Genomic DNA, 20,852 nt, shown 5'->3' with positions numbered 1-20,852 from the left:
GAGACGTGTTCAGTATATAATTTTTATGCTTAGCGCATCATGGTTTGTGAAGGGGAACTGTATTATACTGGACTTAACCCTCTCGCTGCGCATCCCGCGATTTCCACGGAGATGAAATTTTGCCGTCTGTTTAACTGTGCAACCCGCTCTTTCCTAGTTCAAGGTTTCCTTTCGGCTTTTCTGTGATGATTGTTTACTTAGATGTGGGCTAACAGATGGCGTTAGTTGTCCATGTTTCTGCCAAATATACAAGAATACGTAATGTACCATTTTGGGTGTGCTTTTCAGAGCTCAAAGATGTCTGGCAGGAAGCGTTTTGTGAGTGCCACAACCTATATTCCTGACAATATTTCCGACACTGATAGTAGTTTTGACTCTGCTTTCAAGTATATTGAAGATAGTTATAGTGAAATTGATGAGAATTTCTCGGATTCCTCTGCAGATAGTGATGAATCTGAAAATTCATTTTCTATTGAAAACGTTCGACAGTGGAGCAAAATTGATATGCATTTAAAAAAAAAAAAAAAAAAAAAAATTACATATATGCAAATATTTTTATTAGTATATATGTTTAAACTTTGTATTTTATAAAATAAATCGTAATTTAACCAATATTAATTTTCCTTTTATATAATTATTCTTCAATTTTAGTATTCTGACAACCTTTTTCTATGATCTAATTCTATATTGAATAAAAACTTTTACAAAAAATTTTTTTATATTTTAATTCTAAAATATATGTAGATTTAAAATATGTAATAAAACAAATACACAATTTTTGAACCTATTTTGATAAAAAAAAGTACGCAGTGAAAGGGTTAACAGTAGTTGAGAGGGGACTTTATAATATGTTTAAGATCCTCTTTAAAAAAAATCTGATGTGTATACCACATGACTTCCTCGTACGGAATATTAAATTATACGCATTTTTTCTTGCATTTTATTTAAACTTATTCGATTGAATTAAATCTACTTCGCCGATAGCGCATAAACCACAATAGAATAAATGCATTCTTTAAAATTCACTTTGTTTACCATAGTGACACTCTCGCACTAGATTCACTTAACAGTATTATATTTCGTTCGTATTATAACTCAGAATGCACAAAATTTATATCATTTAAAGAATAGAATTATCTAATCATTGCCACATGTTCTATTCAAATACTTTAATAAAGCTAGAATGATGTATAAAAGAAATTAAGCAAACAAAACAAAAAAGAAACATTTTTTCACAGACGATTGAGTATTTCTCATTCAATTAATCCATTTCTCACTTCGTGAGAAAGCAAAAATACATAAAAACTCAAAATATATATATTAAAAATTACGAAGTAAATCTTAAACACTTATTTCCTCGGAAAAATTCCAGAAAGGATTAAGCATGATTTAATTGGAAATAATAAATGAAGGCATTATCTTTGTTGTTGCGAAGCTAGTTTCTCTAGATTGGCAACAAATCCACTATCTTGCTGTTTCAAATGTAAACAAGCAATGGGCACCATCAAAAAAATTATTAGGCTTAGCGGCACTTAAACAACTTTAAAATTGCTAATAATTATAAAAATATTGCATAGAGATTTACTAAAGGCATAAAAACCTTAACCGGGAGATAAGAAGATAAGAACAACATAAGTCAATCATTTTTAAAGCAAAAAATGTACAGAGTATGGGTAACAGAGTGGATTAAATATGTTAATATATGTTTGGTGCGGCCGATTGCAACCAAAATACGACGTGCACATCTACATGTTATAGCAGGCCTATATACTAAATTTCAGCGTTCTGAGGCTACTCGTTTTTGAGTTATGCGAGGTACGTACGCACATACGTTCGTACAGACGCCACGAAAAATTCTCTTCAGAATTCATTTTAAAGCAGTTTTATAATTTTTTTGAAGGAAAAGAGTATTTTATTCTGTCCTTACGTACAGATATAACGCAAAAACATCGTTAAATTGCATTCAAAATTGATATTTTCATTGAAATATGCTGCCTAAAACTTTTCACGATTACAATACTTCCTTTTTACTTCGTACAAGGAAGTAAAAAGAAATTGGAAGATTTGTACTCAAATTTGGTTCCTTTTTTTTTTTTTTTTTTAAAGATACATACAATTGAAGTACATTAGATGTGTGGCAATGAAGAGCTTTGTAACAGCACAAAAGAAGATCAAGTCAAGTAAGCCAACAAATTATATATTTAATAAAATTCAACAAATACATACAATATTTATTAAGGAATAAATATATATGCATATATGTACAAAACGTATTAAAAATATGCATAAAATAACAGCTGCATGCAACAATCAAAGATTATAAACATGATGAATGGATGTTTATGAATTCATATGTTTCAGGTATTTTACAGATATATTTGTCTAAGAAAAGTTTGCCTTCAAAATACTTTACATCCAAAGTTAAACTTTTAAAAATAATAATACATGCTTAATATATCACAGTCATAAAATAATCATATCACAGTTTATTATGCTGAACATATCACAGTCAATATAGATATATAGTCATTTTCTTACACACAGAAGAAAACTAGGTGGTCTGAAGATTCACAATCATTGCTTTTCATGACTTCAAATTTATGTCAGACATTGCAATTGATTAACATCCTTGTAGACATCACAACTTGTATTTATTCCTCAAGTGTAACTGTCACTGTTTTGCATCAAAATGCTTAATGCAATTCAAAACAATAACTTCCTATAAAAGAAAAGAATGGAATATTAAAGTTTATCAGTATTTAAATTTGGAACATTCAGCATAGAAAATAAACATGCTAATTACTTGTTTATTTACAAATTTAATAACACGTTGACTGCCACGGCACTTTTCAGTTTTCAGTCCAAGAAGCCAAATCGATTTAATCATATTGCATTATTAAAAATACTAATTATGATTCGTAACAATCATTAAAATGTCTACAGGAATTTGTTTTGTAGGAAAAAAAAAAAAAAAAAAAAGAGTCCTACAAATTATCTCATTATTGGCTTTTGTTAGACAAAGCTCTTTGCAGAAGCCCGCTACGAGTTGATTCGTAGAGACATGCTTCGACTTGTTGTCTCAGTTCAGCTAAACCAAGCGCTAAGAGAGTAAGTAACTAGTAGTGGCGCAAAAGTGGAAAGTCAAGAAACTACAAGATAATTCGTATTGGGCATCCTGAAGAAAAGCAGTAATACGAGTTAGCTCGCGTTGGGCACTCAACATGTTAAATGGCCATTATAACGAACACGAGCAAACAGAGTGGTTCCCACATTTTCTGTAGATCCATCGTACACTATTGGAAAATGTATGATTGATATTCATATAACTGCAGATAGCCGACTGATGATTAGTTATTCAAGAGATGCAGGTTATTTTATATTGTACCCTTTGAAATTACATCTTTTATTTCATGCTGGAGACTCTGTATTAATAACATACTTAGCATCTCGCAAAGAAATTTTTTTTTGGCTGCTCTGTGACATTTTAGAATTTTCCAGCAAACAAAATACACTTGTTATTTCTTGATCAGGGCTGACCTAAAGATTATTTTTACTATAAAGTATACAATGAATAAAAGTTTACCATGTCTACAAATGATATAATAGTTATTAGTCTTGGAAACAGTATATGTATATAGCTACCACCAAGTGTTCTTAAACAGCTAGTTTTCTTCAAAAACTTCAACACATCATTTCATTGAACAACTCTGGGTCTGGATCTAAATCTAGAAGTATGGATGGGAATGAAACTATTCACTGTCAATATATATTTTTCTCTACATGACTGTACTATATTAAGTTGATTTAGTTTAATAATTCTGTTTACCTATTGTATGTTTAATATATATTTTTCTGTATATGCCCATATAATATCTTGCTATATTATATTAAGTTTAAGGAAATTTGAAAATAAATCAAACATTTTTAAAATAGTATTTGATGAGTATTGTCTTCATCAAATTAAAAAAGTTGAATTTGATTTTATATTAAAACTCAATTTCTTGCAAGTACTTTAAAACAAACTGCATGAATCAAATTTCTAAATTGTTGTCATTTAAAGAACCAGATAGTTTGTTAACGTTTACATTTAAGCAAATTCCTCGTGATAAAAGCTTTAGTTTTAAAATTGATAATATAACTTCTGTTATATCAGAGGTATAGCCTCAGTTCTCTTTGATACTCACATAATTTTCTAACTATGTGTAATTTCTTTATATCTCATATTTGCAAACAACTGCATATATTATAAGCAATCTTTATTACCTATACAAAAGGTAAACAGAATTAACAAACTAAACAAATTTAATACGAGTATCATACAGCAAGATATAATACAGTCATATAAAGAAAAATATGTCTTGACGGTGAAACGGCAACACTGACATGGCGATGGCAGAAAGGCCTAAACTCATTGTTCAATTCTCCTTTTTGTGGGTATATATCAGCCACTCCAAGCACTGCATCCTGGGCAACTTTAAATATTCGATTGATTAAGAAAATAAACAATCAAATGAATCTCTTATATTCAGATATGCTGAATCCATGTAAGAGATATTTTTTCAGGGAGGGAGGGTAAAATACAGATGCCTTTTTCCCCTTTAAATACATTGGTAGAAGTAATACCACCTCAGAAATGTTGGATTGGTAAACTCAAATCATTGGCAATTATTACTGGTATATTAAAATGGAAAAATGCCAAGAGCCCATTTAAGGAATTTCAATGACTCAGATCATTGTATCTTTCTGTTTATCATAAGTAGTCAGAGTCGTTTCAAATGATAAACAATTACTTGAATGCATGTATTAACTAATTTAAAACAAATATTATAAAGCATTTTGAGAGATGAAATAGGCAAATTCCTGACACTTTTAGCATACGCACTGCAGTATAATAATAAAAAATACTTTAAAAAGTTTTCTAGTTATTATTCAGATTTTATTTTTAATAACTAAAATTTAGTAAATTAATTTCATCTAAAAGAATGTATTTCATTATTATCTGATAAAATGACCACTTTTAGCAGTGCCACAGTTGGCCCCTTTAACAGTTTTTACCAAAATTTCAAGCCTAATTTTTTTAAAATTTAAATTTAAATCAATTTGCTCTTAAAATTGCAGCAATTTTGATTTCAAGTTTTTATGATAATTACCTAATAATTTTTATTGTAGTTCACCAGCGTGAAGAACGTTTAAATACACATTTTTAATACTGACTTCAGAATGCTTTCCGAAAAATCAGAAACTGCTTTCATACCTCTGATGTACTCTTTTGTTTTTATATTAAATAATGCACACAAACTATAATTTAATCTAAGCAAGCATTAACACAACATTTACTTTTATATGGAATTTCAGAAGTATTAATTAAATCACCTTAAAAATTGTTCCTCCAGAAAAATATTCATATGAAATCTTGAAGTATGAAAGAGATGAAAGCATGTTTTTTTTTTTTATAATCTGAAAAATAAGTCCTAAAAATAATGCATACTTCATTATACAGATCAATTGTATAAAACATAGAAACAGATAATACTTCTTTGAAAGTATTACATTTGTTCTTTGAAACAATTAATAATTTTAATATAATCTAAAACTGGAATAAATATGAACAGTATTTTATTCAATTCTGAATATTTTTCAAATCTTGCAGATCATCTTATAAATAATCTAAATTATAAAGACAATTATAATTACAAGTTTGAAATTCCAATACATTTTAAAGTACTATTCTGTGACTGGCTAAAAGTAGTTTAGCACCTCTCCCATAGATGGGAACATTTTCATCCCATATAATCAAAAGTCTAGGTAATGCAAGTCTTGTAATAAGGAAAACGCTAGTGATACATATTTTCAGTCAAATTTCTTATGTTATGGAAAACCTTGATGTTATAATGCTTATGTAAATTACAGTTAACCTTTGATACCAATGATTATAATGCCATAATAATGCTTTACATTAACTGCTAGTTAACAACTTTAAAAAACTAACATATTATAATTAAATACAAATAACCCAATAATTAATAAAATTATTAAATAATGAGTCTTTTCAAGATTACATAATTTTATAAAGATTTCTGTAATTAAGATTTTTGTTATCAAAGTAGTTAAATCTAATACAGAATTTTCAAAAAGTTTTATAAAAATATGTAAGCTAAAGAAAATTAAAATCTGAAAATGTAATAGTAGTAGTTTTATATTGCTTTGACAGCACATGCCCATTTTCAATTTCAAGGGTAAAACATAAAATCAGTTTTATTATACATTTGTCAGAAATTCTGTCAGTACAGATTAAATATCAACAAAATTATCACAAAGTTTACATTAATTGCTATTTTAACAGTATTTTTAAACAACAGTGCTATCAGTATGTGATCTAGTACTTTTAAGAATATGCAGAACTTGAAGAGTTGCTTGTAAAATGATCTAAGTACTTCTTTCTGAACATTAGTCACTTTTTCTATAACATAAATTTTAAACGAATCTAAGCCCAGTCTCCTTTGCTTAATCGTACTAAGGTAATAAATGCAATGCTTAAATGATTATTCAGGGTAATCTAATTCAAAATAATTAAATTCTAAAAATTATATATTTTTCAAATCACCAATTTATCATCTTTTAACAAACACAGTAAAAGTCCCATTATCTGAAAAGTTTGGGAAATACTGAATGTCGAACGGTTCAGCGTATAAGAAAACAGAATTCACATTAGGAAAGCTAAATCAGTGGGAAAAATTTCTGCTCTAAAATTATAAAAACAATCATCTTATTTGTTACTAACTTGAATATTAAAAGCCTGGGAAGAGAAGAGGGGAAAAAACACATTTTAATTGCACAAGCTGATGTATTTTGTAGGCTTTGATGCAAAACGATCAGATGAGTTTCTGAACATAAAAGTTGACGGAAATATTGTCAATCAATTCCGGCAGAAGTTTAAATAGCGCATAAATAAAACAGATCATTCTTTATTTAGATAATAAAAAGAGATGCATATTATGAATACTGCATATAAAAATTTTTTAAAGGTTAAGTATGACTGCACTTCTACCATTTTTTTCCTTACAAATTTTAGTGTAAATTACACAAATTGTTTGCACACATTTTGAAAGAATTTAATATAAATATATTTAGAATATAGAATATTATTAGAATTTAATATTCAAAATTAAGGCTTCCAGGTGAACATATGAAGGACTACATTATTCAAAATCTGATGGCTATACTGTCATTTTTTATAATGTGAGGAACATATACATACATGCAGATGTTAAAAGCCATTTAAAGTAAACAATGCAAAATCGTGTTTCAAGACTAAAAGCTCATTTGGGCTTTTAAATTGCATATCATAATTTTTTACGTCACGTAATCTTTTATCTGTTTTCAAACTCACGTACTATGGCTTTTGTTGAAGCCCACATCCTGTAACTTTGAATATGCTCTACTAAGTGCCGTTTTTTTCCCCCTCCCAAAAATGCAAGGAAAAATAGAACTTATATCCTTCTTTACAAAAATTAAAGCAGCTTATCAAGAATTATTCGAGTTTACACTATGCCAGTAGGAACATCTCATGACTGTGTTGTGAAATCAAGCTTATCCATTATTGGCATTAAACAGCATAGTTTGGCAACAATGTATATGAGTTAACAGAATTATGAGCTCTATAATGGTGTTACAAATCTCTCTTTTACTAAATTTTTCAGCCAAAAAATTTTTTTTCTAAAATATTTCAGTTAGTTGAATGTCAGATAGTTAATCTTTTACTGTAGGAAAAATAAGCAGCAGTTATAAATCTCAACTTAGTTCCAACTACAGTTCTGAAGCCAGCTAACTACAAGTTGTAGATCGCATACTATATGATTTCTCTGCAGTGTTTATTTAATGAACTAAAGTTATCTTTCCTCTTTTCTTAATACCTGAAATCAATAAAACATAATGCCAGATTATATACTAATGAGCCAAAACATTATGATCATCCCCACATTTTTTAATGAACTCCTCTGGATGACGTGGAGGGCACAACATTGAGTGGGAATGGTATTTAACTACTGCTGGAGAAGGTAAGGAATCATTCTTGCACTTTTTGTGAGTGATGGGAAAGGCTGCTAATCTAAGCAAATTCGGTAGAGGGGCAGATTGTAACGGCCTGAAGACTCGGAATGACTGTCCGACTGGTAAGTTGTTCATGACTTGCCGTTGTTAGTTTTTACGCAACGTGAATAAATGATGGTGAAACCAACACTAGATGCCAAGGTGTAAGATGTCCATGCATCATCAAAGAAAAAGGATGTTGGAAACCATTCCACTTGGTACAGCAAAATTGGCATCAGACAAAACTGGCTAACAGCACAATACACCGCACATCCAAGTGTCAGTATTTCAGAACACACAGTTCAGTGGACACTGCTGGATATGGAACTCTGCAGCAGATGTCCCACTCTGTGCCTCTGTTGACAAAGTGTCATTGCAACCAGGGCTGCGGAGTCGGTAGGGAAAATGACCGACTCCCTCATATATATATATATATATATAAATAATGTAAATATATACACATGGGTTACAGCTTTTTTTTAATATAAAAAAAGTAATAGATGCTACAGAAAAAAAAAATAAATAAAATAAAATAAAAATTAAAAAAAAAAAAATGATGGCATAGCAAATTATTTATATTAATTAGCATTTATTATGAAATGGAAAAACTGGCATTAGTTATTTCTAAGAAACAGTATAGCTTCGGCAAGACCTTCTTTGTTGGAGGGCCATAGATATGATCTGATAAACTTCAGAGCTGAGAAGAGTCTTTCCATACTAACTTGAGTAGGAGGTAAAGCTGTTACTGTTAGGGCTACTTCTTTTAACTTTTCAGTATAGATTTTTATAAGTTCTAAAAGAGGTATCTTGCAAGCACAATCATATTTCTCTATTTCTTCAAAGGCCGTGTAGAAATCTTGTTTGTATTTTTGCATTTTTATATCGAAAGGCTTTTGATTCTTTATTTGCATTCGATTTGCGCCTTAGCCTCTTCAATATTATCTAAAAATATTTCTCAAAATCTAATTCATCACTGAAAGAGGATGATAGAGACTCAATTGCAATGTCTGCAGTTTGACTGTCCTGATTCGAATTCTCCAATTCTTCTGAGAATAATTTCATTCTTAATGAAAGTTCATAGATGACTTTTTTTGCCTTTTTAATTTGTTCGTCATCCAAGAAAATTCGGTGTTTCGGATCTACATATATTGAACTCAGCAAGATCTCATTGTCTAGCAAACTAGTTTCTCTTTTCTTCATTGTAGACATGATTCCTTCTGCAATAAACCCTCCATTTCAGAAAGAACACACTTCACATTTTTCCATTCTCGCCTCTAGTCAATTCTTCAAATTGCAGCTTTTTTATGGCTATATACGGTGTAGAAAGAAGAGTTTCCAATTCTGCAAGATCATTCCACAGTCTTTCTGTTAGTGAAACAGTAGGGTTATCTACATCTTCTAAAAAGGTTCTTAATTCTAACAACCCCTTCATCAAATATGTACTTCCTTATAGCGTTGCTTGATCAATAATTGCTCCTTTTCCTGCTCGCTTCCTAAGAATGGCATCAATTTTGGTAGTTCTTGCTGCTATTGCTACTTACCTAAATTTACCAGTGAGATTTGTAACTAAATGAATCAATTTAATCACTAATGACAAATATCACATCCATCCTCCTCCCTTATATTTATTTATTAATATGTCAATAAAATAGAAAATAACTATTTATTAATGTATATAGTTCATAAATAAAAATAATAACTCAGCTTGTCATTAATTTTTTTTCAATTCATTTTTATTTCCTTGTAAATTCAAACTGTCCAACAAAAACTGGAGTCGGAGTCATAGTCGACCTGTTTTTAGCGACTCCAGCTCTGACTCCTTTTACCCCACAATCTGCCCGACTCCACAGCCCTGTCGCCAACTGCACATACAGTGGGCCAAGGAACATTGAGACTGAATGACGAACAGTTGCTCTACTAATCCAGAGCAGGTCATGCACAGGCTGGTGGTGACAATATTATCCTTTGGGGGACATTTTCATGGGTGGCTGTGGGACCCTTAATTGTGGCAGAAAAGATCATGAAAGCTGAACATAACTGCAGATCAGTTGCACCCTTAAATGGCATCTGTCCTCCCAAATGGAAATGGAATCTTTTAGTAGGATAGTGCTCCATGTCACAAGGTTCTAATTGTGTTGGAGTGGTTATCGAGGAGCATAAGAATGAATTCCAATTAATGTTCTAGCCACCTAGCTCACCAGATCTTAACCCAATAGAGTACATTTGGGATGTAATGAAACAGCAGCTCATAGCTTAAATACCTCTATGTTGGAATATCTGGATTTTGCATGACTGCTGCTTAGACATTTGGTACAATCCTCTAGTCATCTATCAAGAACTTGTGGCATCCATGCCAAGGCGAGTTGCAGCTGTTTTGCAGGCAAAAGGTCGCATAACACTTTCGCTGTTTTGCAGGCCAAAGGCCGTTGTTGAGTAGGTGGTCATAATGTTTTGGCTCCTCAGTGCATTTCAAAATGATTTAGTTATTTTCACAAAAGGAGCTTTCTTTTAATGTCAAATCAAGTAACTAAATTTAGATTGAAGAGAAACTTTTTTCAAACAGGAATAATTAAAAGTTTTTACACTATAATCCTTGAAAGAAAAACATTTTTTCAAACACAAATAATTGAAAATATTACACTATTCTTCTTTAGGGCTTCAGAAAACATGGAATGTTAGTTGAATAATGATCATAATGTTCCATCAGGTGTTTATTCATATTTATCATATAATTCATAATAAGTGATATTACCTGAAAGAAACACCTTTAGAAACAGATATTTTAATACACTGAACATCACAAATTAGTATCAGGTTATAATTAGGTTCTTTGGTAAAAAATTTAACATTGATACTTGCAAATACAAATCAAGCTTTTCTTAATAAGCATAAGCAAACTCTTTTTTATAACAATCATTCAATCAGTATTACTTATATTACATGCTCTGCCTTTTCAAGTTCAAAGAAAAAGCATTTTTATTTTTTATACTACTTTAATCAACCCACTGCAAAAGCTATGCCTCTCAGAGGGTTATATCATTTTGTTATAATAATATATATTTATTCACAGATAATTATAATTAACCATCAAAGATCATGCTATCAGTTTAAGTGTTATCTTAAAGTGCCATGACAAAGATGTTCTTTCAGATATAATTTAAGAAGGCTAAGAGAAGTTACCGAATTACTGCATTTTTCAGTATCACTGATAAGTGCATCTGAAAATGATAATGAAATAACAACTTCAAATATCAATAATCCTGACAGTTAATGATTTTTTGAAAATAATATCTCTTCTGATTATTGTTAACATCTGGTTAATTTAATTTAATGTTTTTTAAGGTAATATTTGTAGCTGAAGTGGGTGTACTGTGGGTTGGTAGAAATTGCAAACAAATTATTCTACAAAAGATACTTAAGTTTCATTTATGTAGATAATGTCCTAGTTGATTTGGCACTGCTGATTTAGAAAATACTGCTAAAATCAACACTATAAAAATAATTCTGAGTGAAACTATACAGAAAAATAAATACCATCTTTTATTATTATTATACATCTTTATATTTTAATTTCTTAAGATTCTGATTTAATCCTTACATAAAAGGAAAATGAAAATTTCAAAATTTTGTACTTGTATCATGCTTTCAAACTACATAATTAAAAATGAATATGAAAAATACAGCAATACTTGCTTTCTTTCCTACTTGCTTTCTTAAAAAAAAAAAAAAAAAAAAAAAAAAAAAAAAGTGGGTACTAATAAGTTAGGTAGCAGAGAAATAGATGTATCATGTTTAAGCATTACAACTAAAGAAATTGATGAATATTATAGTAATTGGAATAATTGGAAACAAAGGTCACAGATTTAAAAAATACACAACAAAAGCAGGTTACCATTTTTAAACATAATGCTCAGCTATTTTGTACTCAAGACTGAGGTATGCTTAGAGATGATAAGTGGCATGTTTTGCATAGATTGGCATACAGTTCAATTGTAATGTTCTTGAATTCTTCGATAATTGTTTAAAACTGTCGGTTTTTGAAATAATATGGGAGCAGACTTTATCCTCATGGCACCCTAAGAGAAGAAATCTGATGATGTAAGGATTGGGAAATGGGCCAATCAGAACTTAAATTGTGCTGGAGCCTCACTCTTGTACTTCTCAGTTTCTGACATAAATCGTACATCTATTTGGAGTGCACCAGAGCCCTAAAAAGGCTAAGTACTTGCTTATGTAAGTGAAACAGTGTTTCAGAAGAAATATTTTACTTTAAATATACATTTAAAATAAATTATAGTTCCGAATTCATGGCTATTTTTCTCTGGAGAACAAACACTTCACTTTGACGGAGGGTAAGACTTTTAAAGAGAGAAAATCCCCCCCACATGCCAAAGGCTTATTCTACAGGTAATGCAATGCATGTAAAAATGTTTTGTTCCCGAAACTATTAAGAATGATTAAATTGTTCTTCCACATCCAGTGCTAGTGACTTCTTCCTCCAGAGCACCTGCAGACTTGAATTATGTAACGAAATACAGGGGACAAAAGTTGACTTATGTAGACCTTACATTTGTTCGCATGTTGTCACTGGATCGGATTCAGGGAAAATTATTTAACTTTTCTACTGGTGTGCTGGAAAAAGAAAAATCCTCCCTCCTGCTGAAATAGTATGTTATTTTATGACATATTTAGTATTTAAATTTAGCCCAGAGGCTGACTGAGCTATTTCTTAGTTTTTGTATAAACTGCAAGTCCAATCGGAACCCCAAATAAGATGAGGTCCGATATTTTATTTCATCTATTTATTTTTAATTTAATAATATATTAAATTTTTTATATCTTTACATTTATTTAGTTTTAATTTTAATTAAATTTTTTAATTATTAGTTATGTTATTTATTGATTTCCTTTTCTTTCTGATGCCCTTTCACAGGGCTCTGATACTTCTAAATTAAGCCCTGAGGTCAATCATGCTAATTGCCCGTTTTCTGAATGACTGATATGAAAAATTTGCTGATGTGAAATTTCTTAAATGTCCCCATCCTAAAATTCATTGATATTGCACAAAAATCTTTCCTTTCTACATGAGACCTATCCTGATGGTTCTGCTTCAGCTCGTTTTGAAGTTATATCGCTTTGAAACAATATACAGCTAATTCTGCACCAACCAATATTATATAAGATACATATTAAATATAAAACATCTCCACATACACAGAAATAGAATTGTTATTGTAGGAGTGGCTAACTATTGATATAATATCCAAATTATAGAAACTAAGCATAAGAGGGATCTCATGAAAAGTCAATATGTAATTTGTTATATTTGATAAAGCAGATTTAAGCATTTTTATGTGTAGCACCAAATCATTAGGCCCAAGAAATGTTATACATCATATCCACAAAGAATAATTTACAAACACATCATATTAAGTGCTTTGCTAATTAGACCAGTGATCTCCAAACTTTTTAGATTGTGTATCTCTAAGATGAAAATAATTTTAGTTTACTTCATATAACATAGTTTCATATTATGTTATGAAAACAAGTGCACATGCACTTTAAAGCTGGTATACATTTATGATGTTTAGCTCACCAGATGCTCATAAAAACAAGACACCACAACCAATGAAAGAAGCTTGCATTTATATGACACGTGATCATACATACACAAGTGACCATGAGTCTACTTCTTTGGCATACCCAACTACACAATTTACAATTATCACTTAGCGTAATCTACGAGGTACACATACTCTATTTTGGAGATCACCGAATAGGAGTGCCTGAAATATACTTTTTTGGCTAGTGGAAGGAACATGATGGGTGCATTATTATGATCTTGCTCTTCAAATCTTGCTTTTAATAGATTTTTCATTTGAGATACAGCCTGCTACATATATAAGGTTATAAGAATTTTTAATAATAAAATCTATTTTAATTAAATAGTTTACAAAACTGTAACATAATTTTCTTCTTAATTTAAGACTATCAAATGCCAAGAGGTTAAGCTACACGATACTGGTAGTTATCCTCCTAGACTCCTTTCTTAGAAGTGAATGGTTTGTCTGTATTGCGTTTTTCTTGCATGTGTTATAAATACAAACTGTTTCACTTAAAAATGCATTCTTTCCCTTACATAAATGGTTAATGATCTGCTATAATTTACTATCTAGTTAATCAAGATACTTTTCTAAGTATAGCAAAGTACATATTGACAGTGATTAATATTCATCTTATTAAAAAAGTGCAAAATTTTTTGTTAGGATATATTTAAAAAAATTATTTAATGCCTATGCCAAAGTTTGCATTGATATAATTTATCTTATTATCAATATCTGTGCATTATAGTATGTCACTAAATTATGTTTAACTTTTATGTTATTGAAAAATAAAATCTTAAATAAAATACGTCTTAATTTTGGAGTTCAAACCATATTAATATCCATTACATTAAAATATTTATGCCCAAATGACAGCATTTTCAAATATGACAGAAGCTGTCAAAACAAATTTTTCCATTTTACAGTTTTATATAAATCTATAAACATGCAAGTGACTGAGAATGTAAGAGCCAAAATACTTTGGTTCACAATGTTACAATTCAGTCAACTTAAAAAAAATATTGATAAAATCCAAGCATATAACAGTGATGTCATTTTTCAACAATAAAATATTTTTTTAATCATTCTAAAATAATTTTTTTCTTCCAATATAAACAGAGTGAATGCATAGTAAGAATTATATTTTATAATTATGATCAAGAAAAAAATGACTAGTTTCAAGATTAATCCTGAACTGCAATAAGTGCATGCACAAATTATAATAAATAAACAATACACTGTCACATATATACATTTGTGCAAAAATTAATAACATGATAGTAAACAATTTTTAAATATGACCAAAGATAATTAAAATTCATGCACACACAATCTCACAATTGATAATATGGATTATTGTGACTAAAATAAACTACTACATAATAAAATTTGTTTTAATCTTACAAATTAAATTTTAATTCATGTCTGAAAATATTGCTACAAATTTTAAAAATTTCTTATTTGTAAAATTTTCTTTTAAACTTTAAATATTTTAAGTTCAAAAAGCTGCAATAAATACTTTAATACGTGCTAAGTTACCAGCAGCATTTGACAAACTAATTTTATATAAGTAAATAAAAAACTTAAAAAAGGTCTCATTTTCTTACAAGATAACTAGAAATACTGCCTTGTCACTAAACTAGAGCCAGATATAATAGTGTGCATAAAAATTTAATGATTATTCATGAGAAGGAACTAGAAATACACTGGTATTCATAATTAAAGTTATTACAAACACATTTTTTGGCAGCAATTCAAAAACAGTCACCATTAATGTTTTAAAAATTGATATTACACATAACAAGGGGACTGGCATATATAATATAAGCATCTATTGTTTGTCAAAACGTTAACAGGATATATACGGATATGCTGGTTTTATAATTTGTAAAATTCATCCACAGAATTGTGTTTTGCGCTAGAAATATCAAGACGTATCGAGTTAAGCTGCAATAAATTCTCACAATTCCTTACATATTAGACTGAGATGAAGCCATTGATACAGTATGGTTAGTCTCAAGTGGAGGTTGCTCCATGGTTATGAGTGTTTCAAATGGTGGTATTCAATTTCAAGCAATTGATATCATCACTAAGAGCCATGCTACACATAAATGATCACTACGTTGAATTAAATGTTTGATAACTGTATATAGACGCCTAGCAAAATTGGACTTTTATATTCAGCAGTACAGGGAGATGTATGTCCCTTTCCAACAAATCACTGAAGAAAATCCATTTCCTTTTTGTACCAGACAGACCATTTTTTGACACAAAGATTAAGGCAATTATTTCTTCAATAATTAGTCAAGATTCAGCAAATATAGTGATTCTCATCAAATTTGTATCTGGAGAAAGCCTAGATGCACTATTGTTCTCCAACATACGGGAAAATTACTACTGTCAAAGGAGGAATCCTTTTGTATGTTGTTGGAAGTGGAGAGGTATTTTACCACATAGCACTACATTGTCCACATAGCAATATGTGATCAGATGAGGACATTCTGCAAAACTACACAAAATTGGTTAATAATTTTTGAAGGAAGAGGGTATTCAATGTATGGTGTAGCCAATGAAATCCTATAGGACATGTTTATGATAAGGAAGAGCCACTGCACAATATTAACACACTTTCAGGATTCTCCAGGCATTAAAATCCTCACATTTTTAATAGAAATAATGTTTGTTGCCACAAGTTATGATCAACAACTACAATTACAGTATGAGGGCCATTTCTGGCCAGATAAAACTTTAGAAGATAGCCACATTCCTTGTTAGCCACACTAATCTGGAAATATGAAGTGTCATTTAGGCTACTTTTTGGTTTCATTTGCATATCACAAAATATTTACCGCTATTTATTTTATGTTATGTTACTACTAGCTGTTTCACTGTATTAAACATTTATGTAAATTTCATTACAATAAACCAGTTATTTTTTTTTAGACATTTGCATGTTTTGTGTTCATAATCTTAATTTTGGACACCAGTGTACACTACACAGCATTTAATATCTTTTTAACATTCTAAAATTAGTTATTTAAAAAAGTTTTTAGGTAAGCATAAAATAGAAACCTATCCAAAATTTTTATGTTAGTTAAACAGCAACATTAATAATTACCAAGAAAAATATAATGATTAATATATTTTTATTCTTACGATACCTCCTTCAAAATAAAGATTAAGAAGTAAAGAAAAAAATATGGATACTAAATCTCTGAATTTACTTTACAAAAAACTACGGGAATGGTAAATGTAAGCACCTGTTATTCATCTGTTCTGCCCATTTACCATTTCTTAAAATATTTCTATCAATAGTTCTACTAACTTTAATGAATAAAAGGCTAGAAGCATAATAAAGAACAATTATGATTTTGGTAAATGCTAAAAAATGATGAGGCAGTATATGATATAAAGACATGTAATGTAAGCACTAGTTATTATCTGTTCTGCCCGCTTACCATTTCTTAAAATATTTCTATCAATAGTTCTACCTTTAATGAATTAAAGACTAGAAGCACAATAAAGAACAATTATGACTTAGTAAATGCTAGAAAGTGACGAGGCAGTGTATGATATAAAGAATTGCATTTTAAGTTTATCCATACGTTTCTCAATGAAAACTAGTGTGAAACTAAAAATTTTTAGTGTTAGTTAAGTGAATTCTATTAGCTCTTTAAGTGAATTTAACTTATACTCAAATACGCAACAATGATAAGAATATTATTTTTTACATATCCCCTCAAAGCATGAATGATTTTAATCATATACAAAAATTAAAGAATTAAGAAAGGTACTAATATTTTAAGAAGCTTAATTTTAAATTTCAAAATTGCATTCCCAAAATTATGAGATCACAATATCTAAAATTAATTTTTAAAATTATTTGCTCTTCACTACAACAACAACAACAACAAACAAACAAAAAAAAAAAATTATATATGTTTGCCAGGTGTCTTTAATTAATAGACCTCAACAAAAAGATAGCAAATATTAAGAAGTGTTGTTAACAGACTTTTGTTAAAAATAAATTTTGATCATGTTTAAATACATTTTTAATGATCATTTGTTTCATTAAAATCTGATCATAATAATATAATCATCTAAATGAAATTTCTAACAGCTTTTCCCAAAATAAATACTGGAGACAACTTTTATTTAATCACTAAGCTTATCAGGATTCAATGATTTTAATCTGCTGATTGCATATCTTTTCATTTATTTAAAAAATGATGGAAAACATGTTATAAATCAAAGTTTAAGATATTCTGTAATGCTTTTAAAAGATTTTAATAATTAAATGTACCAAAAAAGTTTTTCAAAGATGTAAAATTATTTATAATATTTAAACACATTAACAGCATTTGTATCCAAATAAACACAACATACATTAACATAACAGACCATCTGATGTATTGGCCACTCGTTTAGATACAGTGACATGCATACAATTGAGATGTATATTCTAAAGGGGGGGATATATATAGTATGTGTAATTGAATGAATTAATGATTTTAAATGGCACAGTGATGTATATGAAACTTTAGTGGATAAAATATATTTTTTTGTTCACATGGACCTTATATATCCAAATGAATACAAACTAATTAAAGGAACATAAATATAATGTTACGTTTTTAACATGGTGATGCTCAATGTGTTAAACAATGCAAATGTTGTGTTAGTGCTATGCAAGAAAAGGTTTCATTTCTATGTCCATCTAGTTTCAAGCATAAAGCTGATGATGAGTGCACTAATTCAAAACCTATGATGCATGATCTAAGTAAAAACATTATACAAATCCTATCCTTTCAAAATTCAAATAGGTAAGTAGATCACAAGTCAGTAATTTTTTTATTGCTAAAAATGTAAAATTTAGAGAGTAGAAAACCCTCATTTTATAAAATTAATGAAATACTGCATAAAGGATGTATATCTCCATCCAAAAATTATTTAAATGGTAAGTTGTTAAATGATATATATACAAAGAATAGAGAAATACAGTACTGTTTTAATGAAAGTTCTGAATACAGCAGTCAAATGGAATACAGAAGAACTCTTATTATGTTTGAAGTCTGCTTCACACAAAAATCTAGAAAGACGACTGCAGAAGAAGCTATTCAAATATGGAAAACATTCAAACGAACTTGAACAATCTGGATGAAGCACACATAAAATTATCTAAAATATGATATGAACAAGCACTGTCCTCAGCACATTTTTTTAGCATATATTTATTTTATCATCAAAATACAGTAATGTCTCTTCTAGCTAGCAATATCAAATCAATGAAATATATATATACAGTAGACTACATTTAAACTGTGGGAAAACATTTATGTTATGTTTCTGCTGCCATCTTAACTAGTCCATCTAACTAATGGACCAAGGAATTATCTAGAATATAAGGATGGGCTGTTGATCCTTTTATATGAGTCGATGTAAGAACTTTGAAGGTAGTATTTATAATTTGCAGAAATACTTCACATTGAATGATGCCTGAAATATATAAAGAATATCACTTTATGCAATTAGTGCCATAAAATGTGCCCTAAGATCATGCTTATAGAATGAAGGAGATCTTATTTTTAAAACATATTCAGCGACCATGGCGAAGATCTTGGATTTAGTCACATGTTCAGAGAAAGCTAGCATTAGTGAAGAAAAAATGCAGGTTTTGGTGGATGTAGACAATTCTGTTTTCATTACACTCTCTCAAGATGAACTCAAAATAACTGGTCACATAATGGAAAAGGAGAAAGACGATGATAAGGATAGAGATGGCATTCACAGCAAGAAAGTTCCAAGAAAGGAAACTGACAAAGGATTGCACAATATCCTAAGATTTGAAGAGAAATGTTCACCTATGTTAGCACATGAAGTTATGAAGCATCATTGTGTACACAGTAAATTTTTTAAACTATGGTGACAATCTTGCAAGCAGGCAGATATTTGGAGTTACATGCAATTACACTAAGAAATTCAATAAATATGGTAATTTTAAGATGTTTGTTTAAAAAAAAAGTTTCAATGTGTTTAAATTTTAAATAATCTGCATGATTTTCATTATTATTTATTTAATCATTGCTGATCAATCAAAAATATGAGCAACAGACTTCACATGCTGCAGCTTCTACAATTGTCATCACAAAGCATGAAGAAGTATTCTAGAAACACATATTCAGTTATCTAGAATAATCACCTATCTCGAATTGGTGAGATCACATTGCTGCCAGCTCAAAGTGATTCTACTGAGGGTTTGTACACATTTCTACATGTCGAAATTAAGTACTTTTAAGGAGTATCAATGTAAAAAAATAAGGATAATCAGCAAGTTTGAACTGAATAATCTAAAGTTATTTATCTACACCTGAATTTCACTTTTGTAATCCCACTCTTGCAATTTGCGAGAATAACATAAATCTGCAAGTACGATCCATTATCATTAAACCTAACTTAACATTTAACTTAATTTTAAAACAAATTCAAGAATAAAATGAACTTCATATTTTTTACAAGTAATTAGCATTAAATTATAAAATTTCTTGAAACATTTATGTTTTACATTTATAACAGTCCTATATATTTTAAAGAAGTTAAATGGCTCTTTATTTAAATTTTATTAACAGTTAGCTTTATACTGATTATTCTTTTGCATACTTCATTTCATCTAGTACTCACTCAGTACAAAGGTTTATGCAGATTTTATGTCTTGCATAATATTAATTGAGAAGTAAAATAATAATCAGCATGACTCATAACAGAAGTTTGGTTGTTGTCTACGGCTACTTACTTAAGAGACAGGCAGCCAATGAGCAGAACAGACATGAGCACCTGACATTGATAGGTTTAGTAAGTGTTGAAAGTTAGTTGCACTTTGTGTGACCCAGTTTGTGTCATAGCTTCATGTAAATTTGCTAGAGTTGTAACCCAGTTAATATATAGCATTTAATATAAAGTTCCAATAAGCTGCTGAAGAACCAGAGGTGATAGGTTGTTTTGTCCTATTTTAAGTTCTATTAGTTGTAAGGAAAAAAAGTTTTAATTCTTACATTTTTGTGTTGCATCTTACATCCACAATAAGAAGTAAGGAAATGCGATAACTCAACATGTAGTGATAGCTTTTAAGAGTCAGCAGTTAGTTACAAATAATGAAATTATGTA

The 20,852-nt window shown here is 29.6% G+C and overlaps 1 protein-coding gene across 8 annotated transcripts in view; it reads right to left on the bottom strand.

Moving 5' to 3' along the window:
* Positions 1-2,181: 2,181 nt before the first annotated feature.
* LOC118186794 (uncharacterized) overlaps positions 2,182-20,852 on the bottom strand; it is a 131,921-nt gene continuing 113,250 nt past the window's right edge. For 3 of the 8 annotated variants that reach the window (XR_015043401.1, XR_015043398.1, XR_015043403.1), the window contains 2 exons: positions 10,728-10,840; positions 2,182-2,719 (listed from right to left, as the gene is read on the bottom strand). Coding sequence is in view for 2 of the 8 variants with exons in the window: in XM_085824938.1 (XP_085681064.1) it covers positions 5,402-5,471 (70 nt within the window). In the remaining 6 variants the exon portion in view is untranslated. Of the gene's footprint in view, positions 2,720-5,373; positions 5,472-10,727; positions 10,841-20,852 lie in introns of all 8 variants that reach the window. The other 5 variants (XR_015043402.1, XR_015043400.1, XR_015043399.1 and 2 more) reach the window with 4 other exon arrangements.

This window comes from Stegodyphus dumicola, chromosome 10 (genome assembly GCF_044657685.1).
Source record: "Stegodyphus dumicola isolate Sdum_Otavi_A_Nest chromosome 10, ASM4465768v1".
NCBI lineage: Eukaryota > Metazoa > Arthropoda > Arachnida > Araneae > Eresidae > Stegodyphus > Stegodyphus dumicola.
This window is presented reverse-complemented; position numbering and strand designations above follow the sequence as displayed.